General features: G+C 46.8%; 1 protein-coding gene across 1 annotated transcript in view; it reads right to left on the minus strand.

Moving 5' to 3' along the window:
* Positions 1 to 8,080: 8,080 nt before the first annotated feature.
* Rpi (Ribose-5-phosphate isomerase) overlaps positions 8,081 to 16,745 on the minus strand; it is a gene marked incomplete in the record, with an annotated part of 120,094 nt that continues 111,429 nt past the window's right edge. Inside the window, 2 exon segments of the mRNA XM_077687338.1 lie at positions 8,081 to 8,349; positions 16,250 to 16,349. Coding sequence (XP_077543464.1) covers positions 8,258 to 8,349; positions 16,250 to 16,349 — 192 coding nt within the window.

A 16,745-nucleotide genomic window follows, 5' to 3' on the forward strand; every position in this document is an offset into this window, starting at 1 on the left:
TCGCCCTCGCCGTCGTACAAACTAATGCAGCGGTCATTGTCACTGACTCGCAGCAGGCTTGTCGGAATTTCGCTAGGGGACGCCTGCACACAACAACTTTACGCATCATCCAGCAACAGCCCCTGAAGAGGCTAATCAGGATTGTATGGGCTCCGGCACATCACGAAGCGAGGCGGCGGACGCCATCGCTCGAGAATTGACTCACCGAGTGGGCGCCGAGAGCAGCGTTGCCGAACCCGAGCGCATGCAGCCGTTGACCTCTTACGCAGACATCACGCAGCACTACAGGCTGTCGCGTCAGACACTCACTCCCCCCCAAAATCTCTACCCCGAGAGCACGAACGCCATTTACGTGCTCTCCAGACGAATACATTCCCCATCCTATCCGGCTTCACCTTTTCAACCGACCGAACTCCCCGCTTTGCCGATTTTGCGGAGAACCCGGAACGCTACGCCATATGGTCGGAGGGTGTGACGAATCCCCACTGATTCCTCCCAACCTGCAACTTTCTACTGTAGAGCTTTGGGAGAGCGCCTTGGCGAGCACCAGCCTGGACGACCAGCTTCGGCTGGCCCAAAGGGCTGTCGATGCTGCCCGCGCTCAAGGCATCCTGGACTGAGGACGCCTCCTTCAAGCTTCAGTACAATCCTCCCTGTTGATTTAAATAAACGTTTCATTCTCTCTGTTCTCTCTCGCGGGGATGCGTAACGCTTGCCAAGCGTGAATACAAGGTAATTTTTTGCACGTTTGTTTTAGGCGTGGTGAATTAAGCGCTCACGCTTGCCATCCGTGACTGGCAACCTTAACGCTTAGTTACGGTGCAAAAGAGGATGGTCCTTACCTGATGTGGCATTCTCCAGCTGTGTATAAGACGCCTCTGACCGAAAGAAATCTATTAGAAAGAAAGCTGAAAGAAGACAATAGTTGCTGTGCCGTAATTATATGTATACGGTCTGGGTAGCTGACGGAAGTGTGAGGCAGCCTCAAGAACCGCAACGAAGCAATACTAGCTGGCTGCTTTTCGGCCGCTACTGCTAGTGTAAGAAAAACTTCTAATAGTGACCTGAAATTTTTCTCCCTTAGTGCTCCTCACCTTCATACAATATTGTTAAGAATTGTCATACAGTTACCTAAAAGCATTTCAATACACGTAGGCAACTGAGCAGCACAACAATGTTTTCTTTTTCAAAACTTAATATTTCCAAACTTATTTTATAACATCGTATTCGACCGCGCTAGAGTCGGATGGAAAGCAAACGCATGCCGACCGCCCCACGAAAGTACGCGACGACCGACAAGAGGGAAGGCGCGGCGCCTACACTGACGACCAGGCCCTCGCAGTTTCCAGGTGCTAAACGAACGGCCTTTAAACATGAGGCACCTCCGAAAGAGTCGGCTGAGGCCCCCGAAGGCGACGACGGCTTCCGGCTTCAGCGCCGAAGGCGTGCTAGGCCTAATGTCGGCCGTAGCTCAAAGTCGACTCTCGCGGCGGCTGTGCGACGCGACGTGCCCTCTTCGTGACGCGCCTGGCTCCCAGCACCACTGCATTAGACCTGACTTCGTCATTGAAAGACCTCTTAAACGGCGTTGAAGTGACGTGCACTCAGCTATCATCTCGGTATCCCGGCCGCTGCTCTTCGTTTCATGTCGCGATCGAGGGGCAACATTTCGGCAGCATCAACACGCCGGAGGCATGGATGGCCCGAAGGCTGTCTCTTTCGCCCGTCCTTCGGAGCGAGCGCTGCACGGTCGATAGGATGGGCTGCAGAAAGACACTTCTGAATAAGCATGTCGGATCCTACTTGCACCATCTATTACTTCTGTCCGCGGCCTAAGAACGAAGGCTGACGTATTGTACTCTAATGTAGCCACCACCAACTATCCCATTATATGCCTCACGGAAACGTGGCTGGTCGATTCCTGCGCAAATGCTCATTTTTTCACACCTGGATACACAGTGTCCCGCCGTGACCGCAATTATGCCTCTACTTATCAAAAAAGAGGGGGTGTGCTAATCGCGGTTGACAGCTCGCTTAACATACGCCGTAGAGGTGATCTAGAGCTTTACGAGGAAAGTGTTTGGATTGGGGTATCCGCCAGAAATGGCGGCAGCTATTTACTGCCGGGTAATTATTAGATGCGACGCATCTCTTGCTCTGAGGCATGTCCCTCTTGCGTCGGCAGTCCGGCGTCCGCACGCCAGCTGCGCATGCGCGACTCTCCTCCCGTCTTCTCTCCGACAGCTGTGCGCGCAACGCTCTCACTCCGTCTCATTATCATAAACAGCTGTGTGCGCGCGCTTCGCTCTGCTCCCGTCGCGCAAGTGTGCGCATGCGCGACTCTCCTCCGTTGTCTCCTCTCCTTGAGGCGCTGTGAATATAAAGCGGGTATCGCGCTGCGGCGGTTCAGACAGCGCTCGCTCTCGTTCGACTTCGCGTCACTTTGCTTGACGACTGCGTGCTTGACTTGATTCTTCCGATGAAGACGTGATGGAAGCGATGGTCCCTTCAGCGAGTGGTGTGACACAAACCAATACCAGCGTCACTCCAAACGAACCCCCCGATGCGTCGCATCACACCAGGGTTCCCTTGCGGGAAGATGGGTGTAATTTTATTTCCCACCTCTTTATGATGCTACCAAATTCGTCGACCATTTTCAGAACCTTGAGCAAATTGTACACTTTTCAAAACATAGTGTCCGAATTTGTGGTGATTTTAACCTGGCTGGAATGGACTGGGCAGCTGCAGGTGCTTACGAGGTGTTTGATGCGCTCGCCCGAAAGCGTCTTTTATGTTGGACTTCACGTTTCATGGCCTGTATCAAATAAAAAAAACGCTCGTCCAAACAACCAGGGAGAATTTCTTGACATCATATCATCTTGACATCTTGTCCTGATGATTGTGTCCAGAGGTCATGTGCTCCACTAACACAGGTAGATACTTATCCTCCTCCTCTAGAGATAGTTTTCATTCGAAGCGGTGAGGCAAGTTCCTCCTGCACAAACTGAGCTCCAATTTGACCATGGGGACTACCTCTGCCTTAATGTGTTCCTAAGGGACTACGACTGGTCAGACGTGCTCAGTAACCAGTGCAGAATCGGCCACAGCCAAATTGACTGCTACACTCCAGGATGCAATGGCCAGGTTCATCCCGCAGCGCACTTCCCGTCCGTCTGTGTATCCGACTTAGTTCTCTAAAGAGCTGCGACAATGTCTCGAGCGTAAGGCACACCTGCATCACCTTCACAAAGATTCAGGCTGCCCAACAGCGTACAAAATGTTCAGTGATTGCAGAAGACAAGCCAAACAGCTGTTGAAATGGGACAGGCAAGCCTACATTGAGAGTTGAAACATCTTTGAGACAAGACCCCAGACAGTTCTAGATATTCATGCACAGTCACGGCTCACGATTAACTAACATTTCAACGATCCACACAGCTGCAGGCAAGGCATGTACTGACTTAACAGAAATTGCCAGCCTGTTGGCTAGCTACTTCAGCTCCAGTTTTTCAGCTGTTACTACTGGCAACACTGATTATGCAGATAAGACCTTACAGACCGACTGCCTGGCAGCAACGCCAGTTACAGAGACAGATATCCGTGAAGCCCTAAGGAAAATGAAAGCCAAAAAATCATTTGGCCATGACCGCATCCCTAGCTTCATTGTTAAAGGGCTGGTGAAGAGCTTATCAAAAAAAATTGTTTGGGGCATTACATGATGGTTTTACTGACGCTGAATTAGAAAACCATGTTTATTTTATGTGTAAATACACCCAAACCATCTTTTTTCGACAAAATAAACGACCCCTGCCTGGGGGCGCGGTCAGAGCCCTGGCTGCCTTTTGCGATTGTCCGGCGGCAGATGACGTCATATTCGGAAGTGCCGGCGCTGCGGTGACCGCTCGGCCCAGTAGTATTAACTTTATGGCTCGGCCTGAAGATCTCATTCTAATGATTTCTGTTACCGTTCAGATACGGGCCAGAAGGTTCTCTGGTGAATAGAAGGCTCACACAATCTTTCCCTAGAACAGGAGAGCCCGAGGGAAGTATAAACGCAACAAGCTCGCTCGCGGCGAGCTTTAGAAAAGGGTTCTCCCCCAACGACTGATGGCCGACTTTTGTTTCTCGGGTGCAGGGAAGTTGTGTAGATATTGGTTCGCCAATTTCACTCCCAGCGCTAGTCACAATTCCTAGCACAATATTTCAACACACCATCATCCCCTTCTTCGAATGTGGAACTTCGTTTTTACATTCGGACAGGCGGCAACAAACTATGTCCAGTGGCCTGCGATGCGCGCGAACAGCAGCATAGCGATGTGGCCACTGCCGGTCGCCGCGTCGCGCGAAGGTGCTGGTTCCGGCTCGCTGCACGGCCGGTCAGCGGAACGTGGCATTGCTGCACATACAGTTTTAGAATAGGGGAACCGAACGTTGGTGGCACCCCAAAAGGTAGAAGAACCCAAACGTAGCCCGCTGATCCCCAAAGAGCTTTAGAAGAACGCCTTCCCCAACAGCTCCGGCCGGCTTGGGTGCACGGATCGCCTTGGATGTTGGGAACTTTAGGCTTAGCACCAAGGCAGATATTTGGTCGCTGCTATCCCTATAATTGCGAATGACTATCCTTAACACAGTTTTTCACCACACTATCATCCTCTTTCTCGCATATGGTACCTTATTTTCACGTTGATAGTCATTCTAGCGATCGGTGCTGTGTTCATTCTTGTGCGCAGGTAACGCCATCCATCGGCCTCTAGCCGTGCTCGCGCAGGTTCATTTGCTGCCGTCGACGAGCCTCCCCGACCGGTCGGCACTACCCATCGCGATACAAATTCGATCACCTTTCAAAATCACCTTGGATGACAATCCCTGGCGCAATTGTTCACCACACTATCATCCACTCTTTTGCACGTTTACCTCACTTTTCGCGACGGCCTTGATTCTGGACGGCAGTAAAGAGCGGTTGCTGCCGCGGCATGCGTGTTTCGAGCCGTCTCGTGAGCCGTATGGGCATGCTCGACCGGCGAGTGTGCGGAGCGCTTCTGCGCGCACAAAACGCTTCATGCTTTCCAGATTGCTTGATTTCTTCTTAAAATCTACCTGCGTAGCTAAGCTGTCGTCACAGCCAACAACGTTGACCGGGAAAACGAGCAAGAAGTTCGGGAAGCCCAGAGCGCTGCGGTCCCACAAATTTTCTAATCCCCTTATAATAATGGATCACGAACTTGGGGTACCACGTATTTGTTTGAGCCCATCGCTTCGCGTATGAAGCACAAAGCACCTGGCGACACGGCCGGCCCCGACTACTCGTGAAGGCAATGTAGTAGCCACGGGCACTCGGGTAGGAAATCTGGTATCTAGGAGTCGCTTTAGGGAATCACAGTAGCATTACAGTTAAAAATCGACCCGGAAGCAACTCCAGACAATAAAGATCAATAAAGTGCAGATTACACGCCTAATTTGGAACTTCGCCCCACCCCACTTCCCTGAACCCCACTTCCCTGAACCTCAGGTTCAGGGAAGTGGGGTGCGGGAGGTCCAGAGAGCGACCGCGACCGTCAGGGCTCGCGCCGTGACCAGCTCTTGACTGGCCCCGTCCGAGCGGTGCAACCACTGCTCCCGGAGGTGGGAGAGGAGAGAGGGGGAATGGGGTCCTTGGGACACTTGCATAGCGCATGATAGCACGTATCGAGCGCCCCGCACGCAGGACAGGTAGGGTAGGTGAAGAGGTGAGGATGGGTGTGGGTTAGCATGATGCGATAAGGAAAGGTGCGCATTTGAAGCTGTCGCAATACGAGAGCGGCTGCCGGTGAGGGGTGGGTACGTTAGGCGAAGGAGGCGGAAGTGGAGGGCAATGTCCCTGAATGTCAGGAGGGCTTGTGGCCTCTCCTGAGGGGTACCGTGTGTAGCCGGAAAAGAAACGGCGGCTCGCTGAGAAAGCTTGCGAGCACGTGCGTTCACCGTCTTATTCGCGCCTAGTCCCGTGTGGGCCGGGGTCCACAACAGGGTCCCGGTATTGGTGGGGGGGTTAGTTGTGAGGATTTTAAGTGCAACCGGGGATATTAAGTGCAACCCCGAAGAAAGTGCCTTAAAGCTGACTGGGAATCAGAAAGAACGTAGGCTGGGGTCAGGCGATGTGAAATCACCAGGGCAATAGCTGCCTCCTCCGCCGTCGTAGTGTGGTCGGTTGGAATGGTGGCTTCGATGGGCGTCGCGGTGCCTACAACCGGAATTACATGCGCCTTGCTGCCATGGTAGGGGGAGGTATCTGTGTATAGTGTGTGTAGGGCTGGGGGATGCATTCGGACATGTGCCTTCGCCCTAGCCAGGCGACGTCCCGCGTGAAACGTTGGGTGCATATGTCGTGGGAGAGGTTTGATTCGCAAGTGTAATCTGATTTCGCGTGGGATCGGGATGGGTTTTGTCTGTGGACACAGCGAAGCGGCGGCACACGTCGCTGGCAGTCTTCCAAATACGACGCTACTTCCGGTCGCTGCCTCTTGGTTTCTCGCTCTTCCGGCGATGTGGCACGGAGCAGTGGGCGGGGCGTAGGGCCAACTTTATTGACGGATATCGCTGTCCCCAAGCTAAAAATGCCGAAAAAAAGTTTATAGGCATAAACTGACCAATGTAATATTTGTAGAAAGTGGAGTTTTACTCGGTTTTAAAAGTGCTTCAGCCCTTCCCTTGTGGTCACTTATCGACCTGTATCACTGATTTGCTTTTGTCCAAAGTTCTGGAGCTTATCCTGTACAGCCGCCTTTACTCTTACCTCTCCCAGAAACTGCGTACGCAACAGCATGGCTTTATTCCTCATCGTTCACCTGTGACAAATTTGTGTGCTTTTCTTAGCAAAGTGGTCCCTGCCATACATTCAAGACACCAAATTGATGTAATCTACTTCGATTTGTCAAAGGTATTCGACACAGTGTATACCCCTTGCTGTTGCATAAACTTGATCACTATAGAATATGTAAGACGTACTTGATTTTTGAAAGTTATTTTTCTAACTGCACGAACATTGTACAAGTCTCGGGCTGTTTCTCTGGTAAATTTTGGTCAACTTCTGGAGTGCCTCAGGGAAGCAACCTGGGCCCCTTGTTGTTCTTGATTTTTATCGATGACTTGGCTGAGCGCATGCAACACTCTGAAATGCTCCTCTTTGCCGATGAAATTAAGATCTTTTGGCCTATAGAGTGCTCTCTTCTAGAATGTGACATCAACCCCATCTCAGCATGGTGTTCAGCAAACATGCTTCAGATAAACCCATCCAAGACAAATGTGATATCATACCATTGTCGACAGGTGCCAGTTCAATTTTTGTATAAGCTGCACAGGGGTTTCATTACTCAAGTGTCAACAGTATGGGACTTGGGAGTGCACACTGATTCATCACTAAGTTTTAAACACCACATTAAAAGAATAGGCAGTGATGCAATGAAATCCCTTGGACTCTTACACTTGTCACGAAAGAGTTCCGTCTTCGAAGCACGGCGGAACACAAGATGCACACTTACGAATGCGCTTTCGTAAGTGTGCATCTTGTGTTCCGCCGTGCTTCGTTTTTGTCAATGTCATTTTAGTGCAGTGTTTTACAAGAAGTAATGTACCCACTAGCCCAGAAGCGCGCTCTCATTGTCATCATTGTCAAAGAAGGTCGTCTGCTACCGTGCATAACCACGCAGCGTTTACCCCACTTGAGCGCTACTAATCGTGCCCGCCTTAGTGAAAGAGCTTTCAATTCTACGCGTGAGAGTATGTGCCTTAATCTTGAATATTCCCATCATGGGTGATTGAACAAAGATATAAATAGAGAACAACTAGATAAACAATGAGGGCTGAAGGAAGCGAAAGTACGATCACACAATCACACAAAACACAGGTTCACTTGTCAGAATGTTTCATTAATTTTTTAGGAATAGAGCTGATTTTTATGTGGTTTATCATCAAAAGCCTCTCTGTAGAAAGTATCCCATTGTGTGCATCTGCATAAGTGATTTTAAGATATCAAGGTTTTGCAAATAAGTCCTGCATGAACTGCTTGTTATGAGTGTGATCATGAAGACAAAACAGAATGCCAAAATAGAAAACACGCATTTATTTTGCCCTGAAGAATTTAAAGCAAGGAACTATATACCCATAAATTTCTCTCAGGCGGACTAGCCAGCAATGAAAGGATTGTACCACAAGGTTGTTTTTAAAGCTTCAATACCCCAACATGCGTAGTAATAGCAAAAATAGAGAAAGTCGAAGTAACAGTTCAGGCGGGCTTCTTCTCATTCACTGAGCCGTCATTGAGACCATAGTAAGCCTTGTGAGCCATTCCGACAAAGAGACCAGTTTCGACAACACCTAAAAGAGAGAGAAAAAAATGTGACCCCAATTATATACATGCTGCACATGTTGCAACTCTTTCCGGAAGCCAAACAAATTACACGCCAGCCAATATGTATGTAGAATGACTACTGCATTTATTTAGCTAGCCCACAACATGTCAGAATATTAACATTTTTCCCGCTGCGAGTAGAGTCAAGTGATAAAGTCTCACCATCCTAAAATAGCTGCTGTAAAAAAAAAAAATGCCACACACAGGGCCGCAACAGCCCAAATTAGATTTGGAGTAATTATTGGAGCAAGGAAATCTTGGTTTTGGAGCAGGAAAATACAAATTTGGAGCAGACTACAAGAAAAAGATACCTTCATTTTGGAACCAAATCCCAGCTTTGGAGCAGTTTAATACAAAAGAGGTGCAATCAATTTAAAATTGGTTCAGATATGCTTTAGCTTCAGTGGACAAGGTCCTGCAAATGTGAGCAACGAGTTCTGCAGGAAGCAGGAAGGTGTGGTGAATTTGTGTCAACCTGCAAAACAGATTCATCTAAAACATGCTTAAGGGGATTTAAAGTATTTACAAGGTCAAGCAATGAAAAAAAAAAAAAGACACAAAACAAAAGCAAGTGGTATAAACTGCCAACTAAACTTTTATTAACTCCAAAGTGCCCTTATAAATGACCAGCCCTAACCTAGTTGCATAACAAATAGCTCTTCCACCTGAGCAGCATCTGGCTATGCTAGATACAAATGAGAAAAAACTATTTTTCAATGCCACCTGCTCACTATAAGCAGATACATGACAGTGCAACCACCATTGGTATGACATCAATGCTTTCCCTTGAGAGATTTTCGGGTTCACCAAGCTATCGAAGAGTCTGCTCAAAACTTCCAATTCCTTGCTAGTTTTGTGCAGTGCATCGCCTATAAAGCTCATGCCGTCACTGCCGGGAGGGCACTTGCTGTATGTACTGTACGGGTGCGTTTACTGCGGGAGAATTCTTCACACCAGCTCCGCTCGCGACCGCAGGCATGGATACGGCGAGCTGCTTTAGTAACTGCAAGCCTCTGCAGTGCACTTGGCAGTCATGCACAAGGAGGCAGCAGCGAGCTCCACATTTCGTTTTTCGCCTATTAGCCTCGTTCAGTACGTTTACAGCAGCACCAACAGCGCTATTCCAGACATGCATACTAGCAGACAGCTGAAGATGTTTATCGAAATTGGGTTGTTGGTGATAAGCTGCATTTGTACATGCACTGGTGCCCACTATCACGCCTCTGCCCTTTTCTCATGCTTAACAGTTAAGTACATACCAGTACATAAACTGTATTTATGCCGAAACTAAAGTCACCCCACGCTTAAAAGCGACAGTTTCAGCATAGGCTATGGACTGTGTATGAAGGGCTGTCTGCGCAACTAGATTGAATTTGATGACCTACAAACCTCAGGTTACCAACGCACCCTTCATACTTCGCGGCAGTTAGCAAAACTGACAAATTTTGTGCCTAGTCAAGCATTTTTGGTGCAACTTGGCTCAAAAATATGAAATTGTATCAAAATGGCATAATTGGCACAGAGTTTTTGCCGCTGTTGCACCCCTGCACACAAGTAACCATAATGAGATGTTTACGAATCGCTGCATGTGCTCAGTTCTCAAAGCACCGAGCAAATGAGGTGCGGGATGCTGGTGCCTACCTAATGGCACCCTTATTTATTATTTTCTTCAAATGAAGGCATCTCTGCCCTAACCCCAGAGAAACAAATATCGCAGATAATGAGCCATAATTAGGGAGCAGTAAGCAAACCTGCTAGCTGGCTGCACAGCATGTTGCCGCATCCCAACTTCTGTGCCCTGCGGTCACCCCAGCTGAAGTGCTTGTACACACCAGGAGAACTAGTTTTGATGCGCTGGTCTCCCACATGGGGTCACTACACTGCTAAACGCATGCTACGATGTAAGGACCGTCCTAGGTGAGATAAAGAGCGTGCTTGCTTGCAGTGTGTCAAATGGCTGGCTTTTATGCATTACAAAGACTATGTTCCCGTGTTTTCTCGGTGCTGGTTTTTAAGGGGGGACACTGGTCTTAAAACAACTTCTTTTACTTTTCATCATCATCATTTATTTTACCCTTAAAGGCCTCTCTCGGGGCATTACATAAGGGGGGGGGGGAACAATCAAAGTACAAATGTCAATGAAAATACAGTTCATGTATACAGTTTTTGAATTACCAATACATACAGGTAGGAGTTGTTACCAATACATACAAGTAGACCTTGTGAAACTTGTCAGTCTTGCTGCTTTTTTCCCACCGATTTCGAATATCCCATTATTGTTTCAGTTGGCCAATTAGTTCCCAAGATAATTAGAAATATTTAGTCATTTTTTGGTCAAACAATAGACAAGACAGTGTTGGTCATAAAACTGTAATCTTTATATTTTCCAATACATTGAACCCTGGTAATGCAATAATCGAAGCAGTTTTTTGATGCATCACTTGGAACCAATTTTACAGCTCATTAAACTTTGGTGAAATGGGTACTTATACGCCTCGAGCGCGGCCTGTAGGGGCGCCACTGAAATCCCCCTAGCGGCCCGTTTCGAAAGCAGGCGCGGGAGTCCGCGCCCCGCTCCCCAGTGCCGCCGCTGCTTTTGCGGCACGTTCACGACTGAGATTAACCGTTTGTGAGCGTTTGAAATTCATGTTTGTGTGGAGCAGTCACTCTGCTCGCAAATGGGGTGTGTTTACGAGAGTGTAAATGTTACCGACGCGATCTTAGTGTGGTATTTTCGGTCTGTATAAGCCCCAGGTGTATGTCACAGGCCAGCGTCGCGGAATCGGCGTATGATGGAGCCGATTGTAGTTACACTGACCTGAATTTACTATCCGTGTCTCCGTAACCACCGGTTCCTCAGATGTTCATGCTACGGCTATACACTACGATTTAAATCGGTTTTGTGCGCTTACATAATCAGCGGAGCACTCATACCTGACAGCACACCAGTTACGTTTGCCAATATTATACCTCAGATATTGATCACCACCATTTACAAGCCAGTCTGTGTTAATTTCGCAAATATTCAACAAAAGTACGATGGACAATGCATAATTATACTCGGGGATCAGCACACGACAGAGTCGTCTTGTCGTGAGGTGCGCACCCGCAGACCTTCATCTGCTACATATATCCTCTGCGAGCAGCGCGGAGACAGGCTTACAATATAATCCGCGTCCGCGACTAAATGCTTCTTCGAAATATCGTCATATGGCACAGGAAGCCTGCAGAATAAACCAGAAACTGAAATCACAGGGCCTTATCACATACCACACTCTTCCAACGACACATTTCATCGCTTGTTGAACAGCCTACCCTGTATACTTCCAAAAATGCGTCCGCCGTAGGATCAGCTCTTCGTTGAAGTAGAAAAACAAAAGGAAAGTGAACGCGAGATTTATGTGTGGGATTACTAAAACGTTCATTGCTTGATTCCGCTCCGCATTTGTACACGGCGTCCCCCCCCCCCACTGATTTCTCGCGAAATAGCAGTGCGTTTCGCGTATAGTTGGTCTAGTGAAACCTACCTGGCGTAAGTTTAGACGAACGTCTTTAGCATGCCAGAAGCTGCATTGTTTTTTTTTTTTTTCATTTCCGTTAGAGCTATTACGTTTCTAAATTCCGCATTGGCACAGCATTTATTTTTCTGTGGTTTCATTTCCTTGGTTCTTGCTATATGGCGTGTGTGGGCACATATTTAACAACGCACAGGCTTGGAATATACTTTACATTCTCGCATGGTTTATATTCTTACAAAAAGCATACGTTATTGTCCGGGATTGGGTAATCACATCCCCGAAACATATTTGTCTGCGGCGTATATATGCGAAACGATGCCGCATTCGTTGTCCACGCTGCAAAATGACGCCAACCTCGCATTGTGCCAGTATCAGATCTAAACGAAGCGTCAGTCGAATTCATTTGTGCCTGATGTTTTGGAGGTGACATGGGTGATATGTTGCTGCCGTCGCCGACGCCCGGAAGAGCGGCGACGAAGCGCGCAGAACCGCGTCCCCGGGTAGCTCTTGCAGGCGATCGCGTACTCTACGAAGACGCAGCTGCTTTTTAAGTGACCTAAACGTACTCTTTGCCTATAGTCGTCACCATAACAAGTTTTTTTACGGCGCGGAAAGGCGAAAAGAAGCGAAATAGAACCAAAACACTGCACGAGCCCCTATCAGTCACGCAGCGCAAATCCCGTCAACGCCGCGTAGAAGCGGCGGCAGGCGGCGCAGCGATCGCGAAGCTCGAGGCGTATAGCGGTTCCTTGCCACTAGAGCTGCCAAAGTTATATTAAGCTGTAAAATTAGTTCTAAGCAGTGCATCAAAGAACTGCTTTGATTATTGCATTCTCCAAGGTTCATAGTATTGGAAAATATAAAGATAACAGTTTTATGACCAACACTGTTTTGTCTATGTTTGACCAAAAATGATTAATTATCTCTAATTCTCTTGGGAACTAATCGACCAACTGAAAAAATGATGGCATATTTGAAATCAGCGGGTAAGAAGAGCAAGGCTGACAAGTTTCACAAAGTTGACTTGAAAATTAAGAAGTTGTTTCAAGACCAGTGTCAAGTTGTGCAAGACGACCAAGACAAGTTGTGCAAGATGCACAACTTCTGAGTAGGGGTGTGCAGATATTCGAAACTTTCGAATACTGAAGTGAATAGCGCAGTATTTGATTTGGCTTCAAATCGAATAGCACTACTCAAAACTTTCGAATAAATTTTTAAATTATTTTGAAGTTTGAAAACATGCACCAGCTCTCGTCGACGGGCTTTCTTACACGGCTTTGGTGATGTGCGGATAAGCAGCACGGGAAAGGTGCTTTTGAACAGCGCCTTGACATGGGGCTAACTCCATCCTGGTGTGTGCTTCTCTTTCAATATATCCCAGTAAGGTGGTCGCGCTCAAGCTGCCTCACTCAACGCTCTCTACATAAGAAAGCAAAGTTTTGTATTGTCATAGATCCCAAGACGAGAGTCACTGGTTCCTGATAAATTGATGCCCAAATTGGAAAGTTCTTTTTAAAGACCTCTAGTGTTCTTTTTTTTATATGGGACATAAGAAAAACTACCAATTTCTTTTTATTTTTGCCAGGATCATGAGTGCACACTTGACCTACAGCATTCAAGTATTTTAACAAGACTTGAATAAAGACTTGAAGGTGGCCAGGATAGACCGCAAGTGAAATTCTGTTGCACTGTTGTAGAAGACTTCCAGACATCAGATGCAGACAGAATCTTTGAAGGAAATTAAGAGAACACGGGTTAGCATTGTGATGTCTGAAAGTCTTTAAACAGTGCAATGGGCTTTCACTTGCAGGCTATCCTGGCCATCTTAGAGTCCCTGTTACTAAGGCCTAGTTAATATATTTGATTTCTGTAGGTAAAGTAATCCCAGTAAACCCCAGTAATCCTAGTCAAAATAAGAAGACATCGGTAGCACGGTGTAAGGTACACTTTTCGGTGTGGACACAGCTGCCCAAAAATCTGTCAAATACAGTTGGTGGCGCTGTGGCGCCGCGCGTAGACCTTTGATTGAAAGGACATCTGGTGGCAGAACTCCTAACTAAGCTTCGCAGCATCCTAGGCTTCAAGTGGCTTGACCAACGACTGTCTGAAGCAAGGTGGTTCGCAGGCACCAGTGGCATGCATGTAAAACAATGTTTTTTGTGTGAGCTCACCGTGTGAGCTCCCACAACACAATCTTAATGCGTAATTTATTGCATTGTTGAAACAGCTGTGAGAGTTCAGGCATCATAAGTTCATTTAGATGCACGCGCAGCTCCTCTGGACATTGGACACCGGTAGTGATTTTGACAACATCGCTTCATCTCCGCTCCTTCGTGTGTGAACTTACCCCAGTTGTGCAACGTCAGTTACGACGAAGAAATTTCAGCGTACTTGCTGCTAGTTTAATCCATTTCAGAAACTGGGCTTATACAGACATAATTTTTTCAAGAGGGTGAAATTTTGAATGCAATTGGCCTTTAATAAATCGACTACCCATCTGTCGAAATGACAGTAATGGGGCAAAGCTTTCCGTAATCAAATTCCAACATCAAACATACCAACCCAGAAGCAAGCGGACCCACATCACACCACCTTGTGTGTATGTACCTGTTTATGGCACAAGGGCATCGAGGCCAAAGAGCACCATGTCAGAGCGAGTGGTTTTTCAGTCAGTAAAACACAATTGGAAAGTACGTGAAACTAAAAAATAAATCATTGGCATGAGGTTGTAAAAGGCCCTCAGACTAAAACGTTATAAAAAAACGTGAAAATCCTGGTGTATATCATCTTGGAATTGAGCGTAGTAAGTAATAAGTTTTAAAAATCCAATATCTTGAATGTAAGCTAAAAGGTGATTCATGGGAAACTAAGATGATCTGCTAAAAATAGCGATGGGTGTAGGGGTATGGCATACTTATAAATCTCGGGAAAGTCTAACGTCCTCAAATCCTGAACATCCTATTAAGATATGGAGAACTGAGAGCTGACCTCCATATCTGTTGCATACTGGTGGTTGTGTGCTTTTTAATAGGTAAGAACGAGTACCATACGTGTGGCCAATTCTCAGTCTGCACATAGATATTTCAAGAAATCTGTTTGGTTTTTCTGTGGTAAATTGACCCAACTGTGGTTTTATTAAATTTAATTTGTTAAGGATTTGTTTGTCCCATTCCCATTGCCTTTGTTACTGGAGTTTTCTTTGTAGAATTGGCTTCATGTCGTGGTATGGGACCTGCAATATGTCTATGCCACTTCAGAGTGTTGCCTTACCAGCCAATCTATCAGCAATTTCATCCCCCAGAATGTCACTGTGTCCAGGCACCCAGCAAACTATTATTTCGATGTTGTCAGAATAGGCCAACACTATCGATTTGATGAGGTTATTTACCATGTTTGTACTAGCTCTCCCTGTCTTCAACGCTGTGACAATGCTCAAAGCGTCTGTAAAGAAAATTGATTGTTGTGTTTTGGGTTTTATAATGTGGGTTACTGCAAGTAAAATTCCCTGTGCTTCCACCATAAAGATGCTGGTGTTAATGTTCATTGTTGTTGTGCTGTTAAAGTTCGGCCCGTGAGCGGCACATGACACAGCGGTAACAGACTGTGAGGCAACTGAGTGAGAACAATTGTATGGGTACTTGTCCTGTAAATAAAAAAAAATGTTGTAAAAACACTTCTCTGGGCGCATTCTTTCTGCTAAAATTTTTAAGGAACACATCGCAAGCCACTGAGGGCAAGTCCCAGGAAGCAACAATATCTTCCACCCTGGTTTTGTACGTTTCTTGGAATGAGATCCCTAATTGTTCAGCTTGTAGGCTGACTTACCGTACACATGAGGTATTTCTTGTCGAGATGGTTTACTGCCCTGCGATTGCACTCTCTAGTGCTTTACCGATACGCGTATTCCATGGCTTTCCCTAGCATTTAGCCATCATTGTCTTTAGACAGAGGGGGTGCATTTTCTGTCTAATTTTGCATGTCCATGCACCGCTCTCCGAACCCAAACTGCTTGAATGTGCTGGAATGGTGCAATTGGATGGACGTTTGCTTTATAACACGAGGGACCCAGGTTCAACTCTGAACAAGGGAAACGTACTTCACCCATGATTATCATCATCCTCGAACAAAGTTGGCTTTCCTGTGCATTTTGGGTAGACTACAGACGACGTCAGTGAAGGGCTCAAAGCTTCGCTTTCAAAAACACATTTCAAAGTAGAATCAGATATTTAGCACCCTAAATATTAATATGCGATAATCTGAAAACATAGGATCCTATTTATACACTTGAAACACAATAAGTGTGCCTGGATTGCATCGCAACGGAAGGAAATAACACAGCCCAACTCACCAGGAATCATTTTCAGAGCAGTGTTTAATGCTGCCCAGTCTGTCTGCGGAGTGAACTTGCAGTCAAGTATGAAGTTCCCATTGTCGGTTACAACAGGTCCCTTGAGATCAAGAAAACAAGACGTCAAAGCCAGAGATGGTATAACATCCAGTCAACCGCAAGTTGGGCAGTGAAAATTAACAAGACGCATTTACCAGCAGAAAACAAGTAAAACAATGGCAGAAGTGTTTTACACCGAACATACGACAATCAAATCAGTTTTACTAGCTGTTCACAAGAACTGACCAATGAAATGAATGCCTACTATACTCGGTTACAACTCAAGAACGGCACCACCTCATGTAGTGTATCACTCCGCCAAAGCGCCGGACCTGTGACGTCAGTGCGCACGCGTTTTGAAAGGGGTTTGCTATGAATGCGTGATATCGTCTGCCTTGTCTCACGCAGTTTGTTTGTCGTCACTGGAGTCGTTTATAAGCATATTAAGTCCAAAAAA

Source organism: Haemaphysalis longicornis, unplaced genomic scaffold (assembly GCF_048455015.1).
Source record: "Haemaphysalis longicornis isolate Haplotype H1 unplaced genomic scaffold, Haemaphysalis longicornis Haplotype H1 scaffold_1, whole genome shotgun sequence".
NCBI lineage: Eukaryota > Metazoa > Arthropoda > Arachnida > Ixodida > Ixodidae > Haemaphysalis > Haemaphysalis longicornis.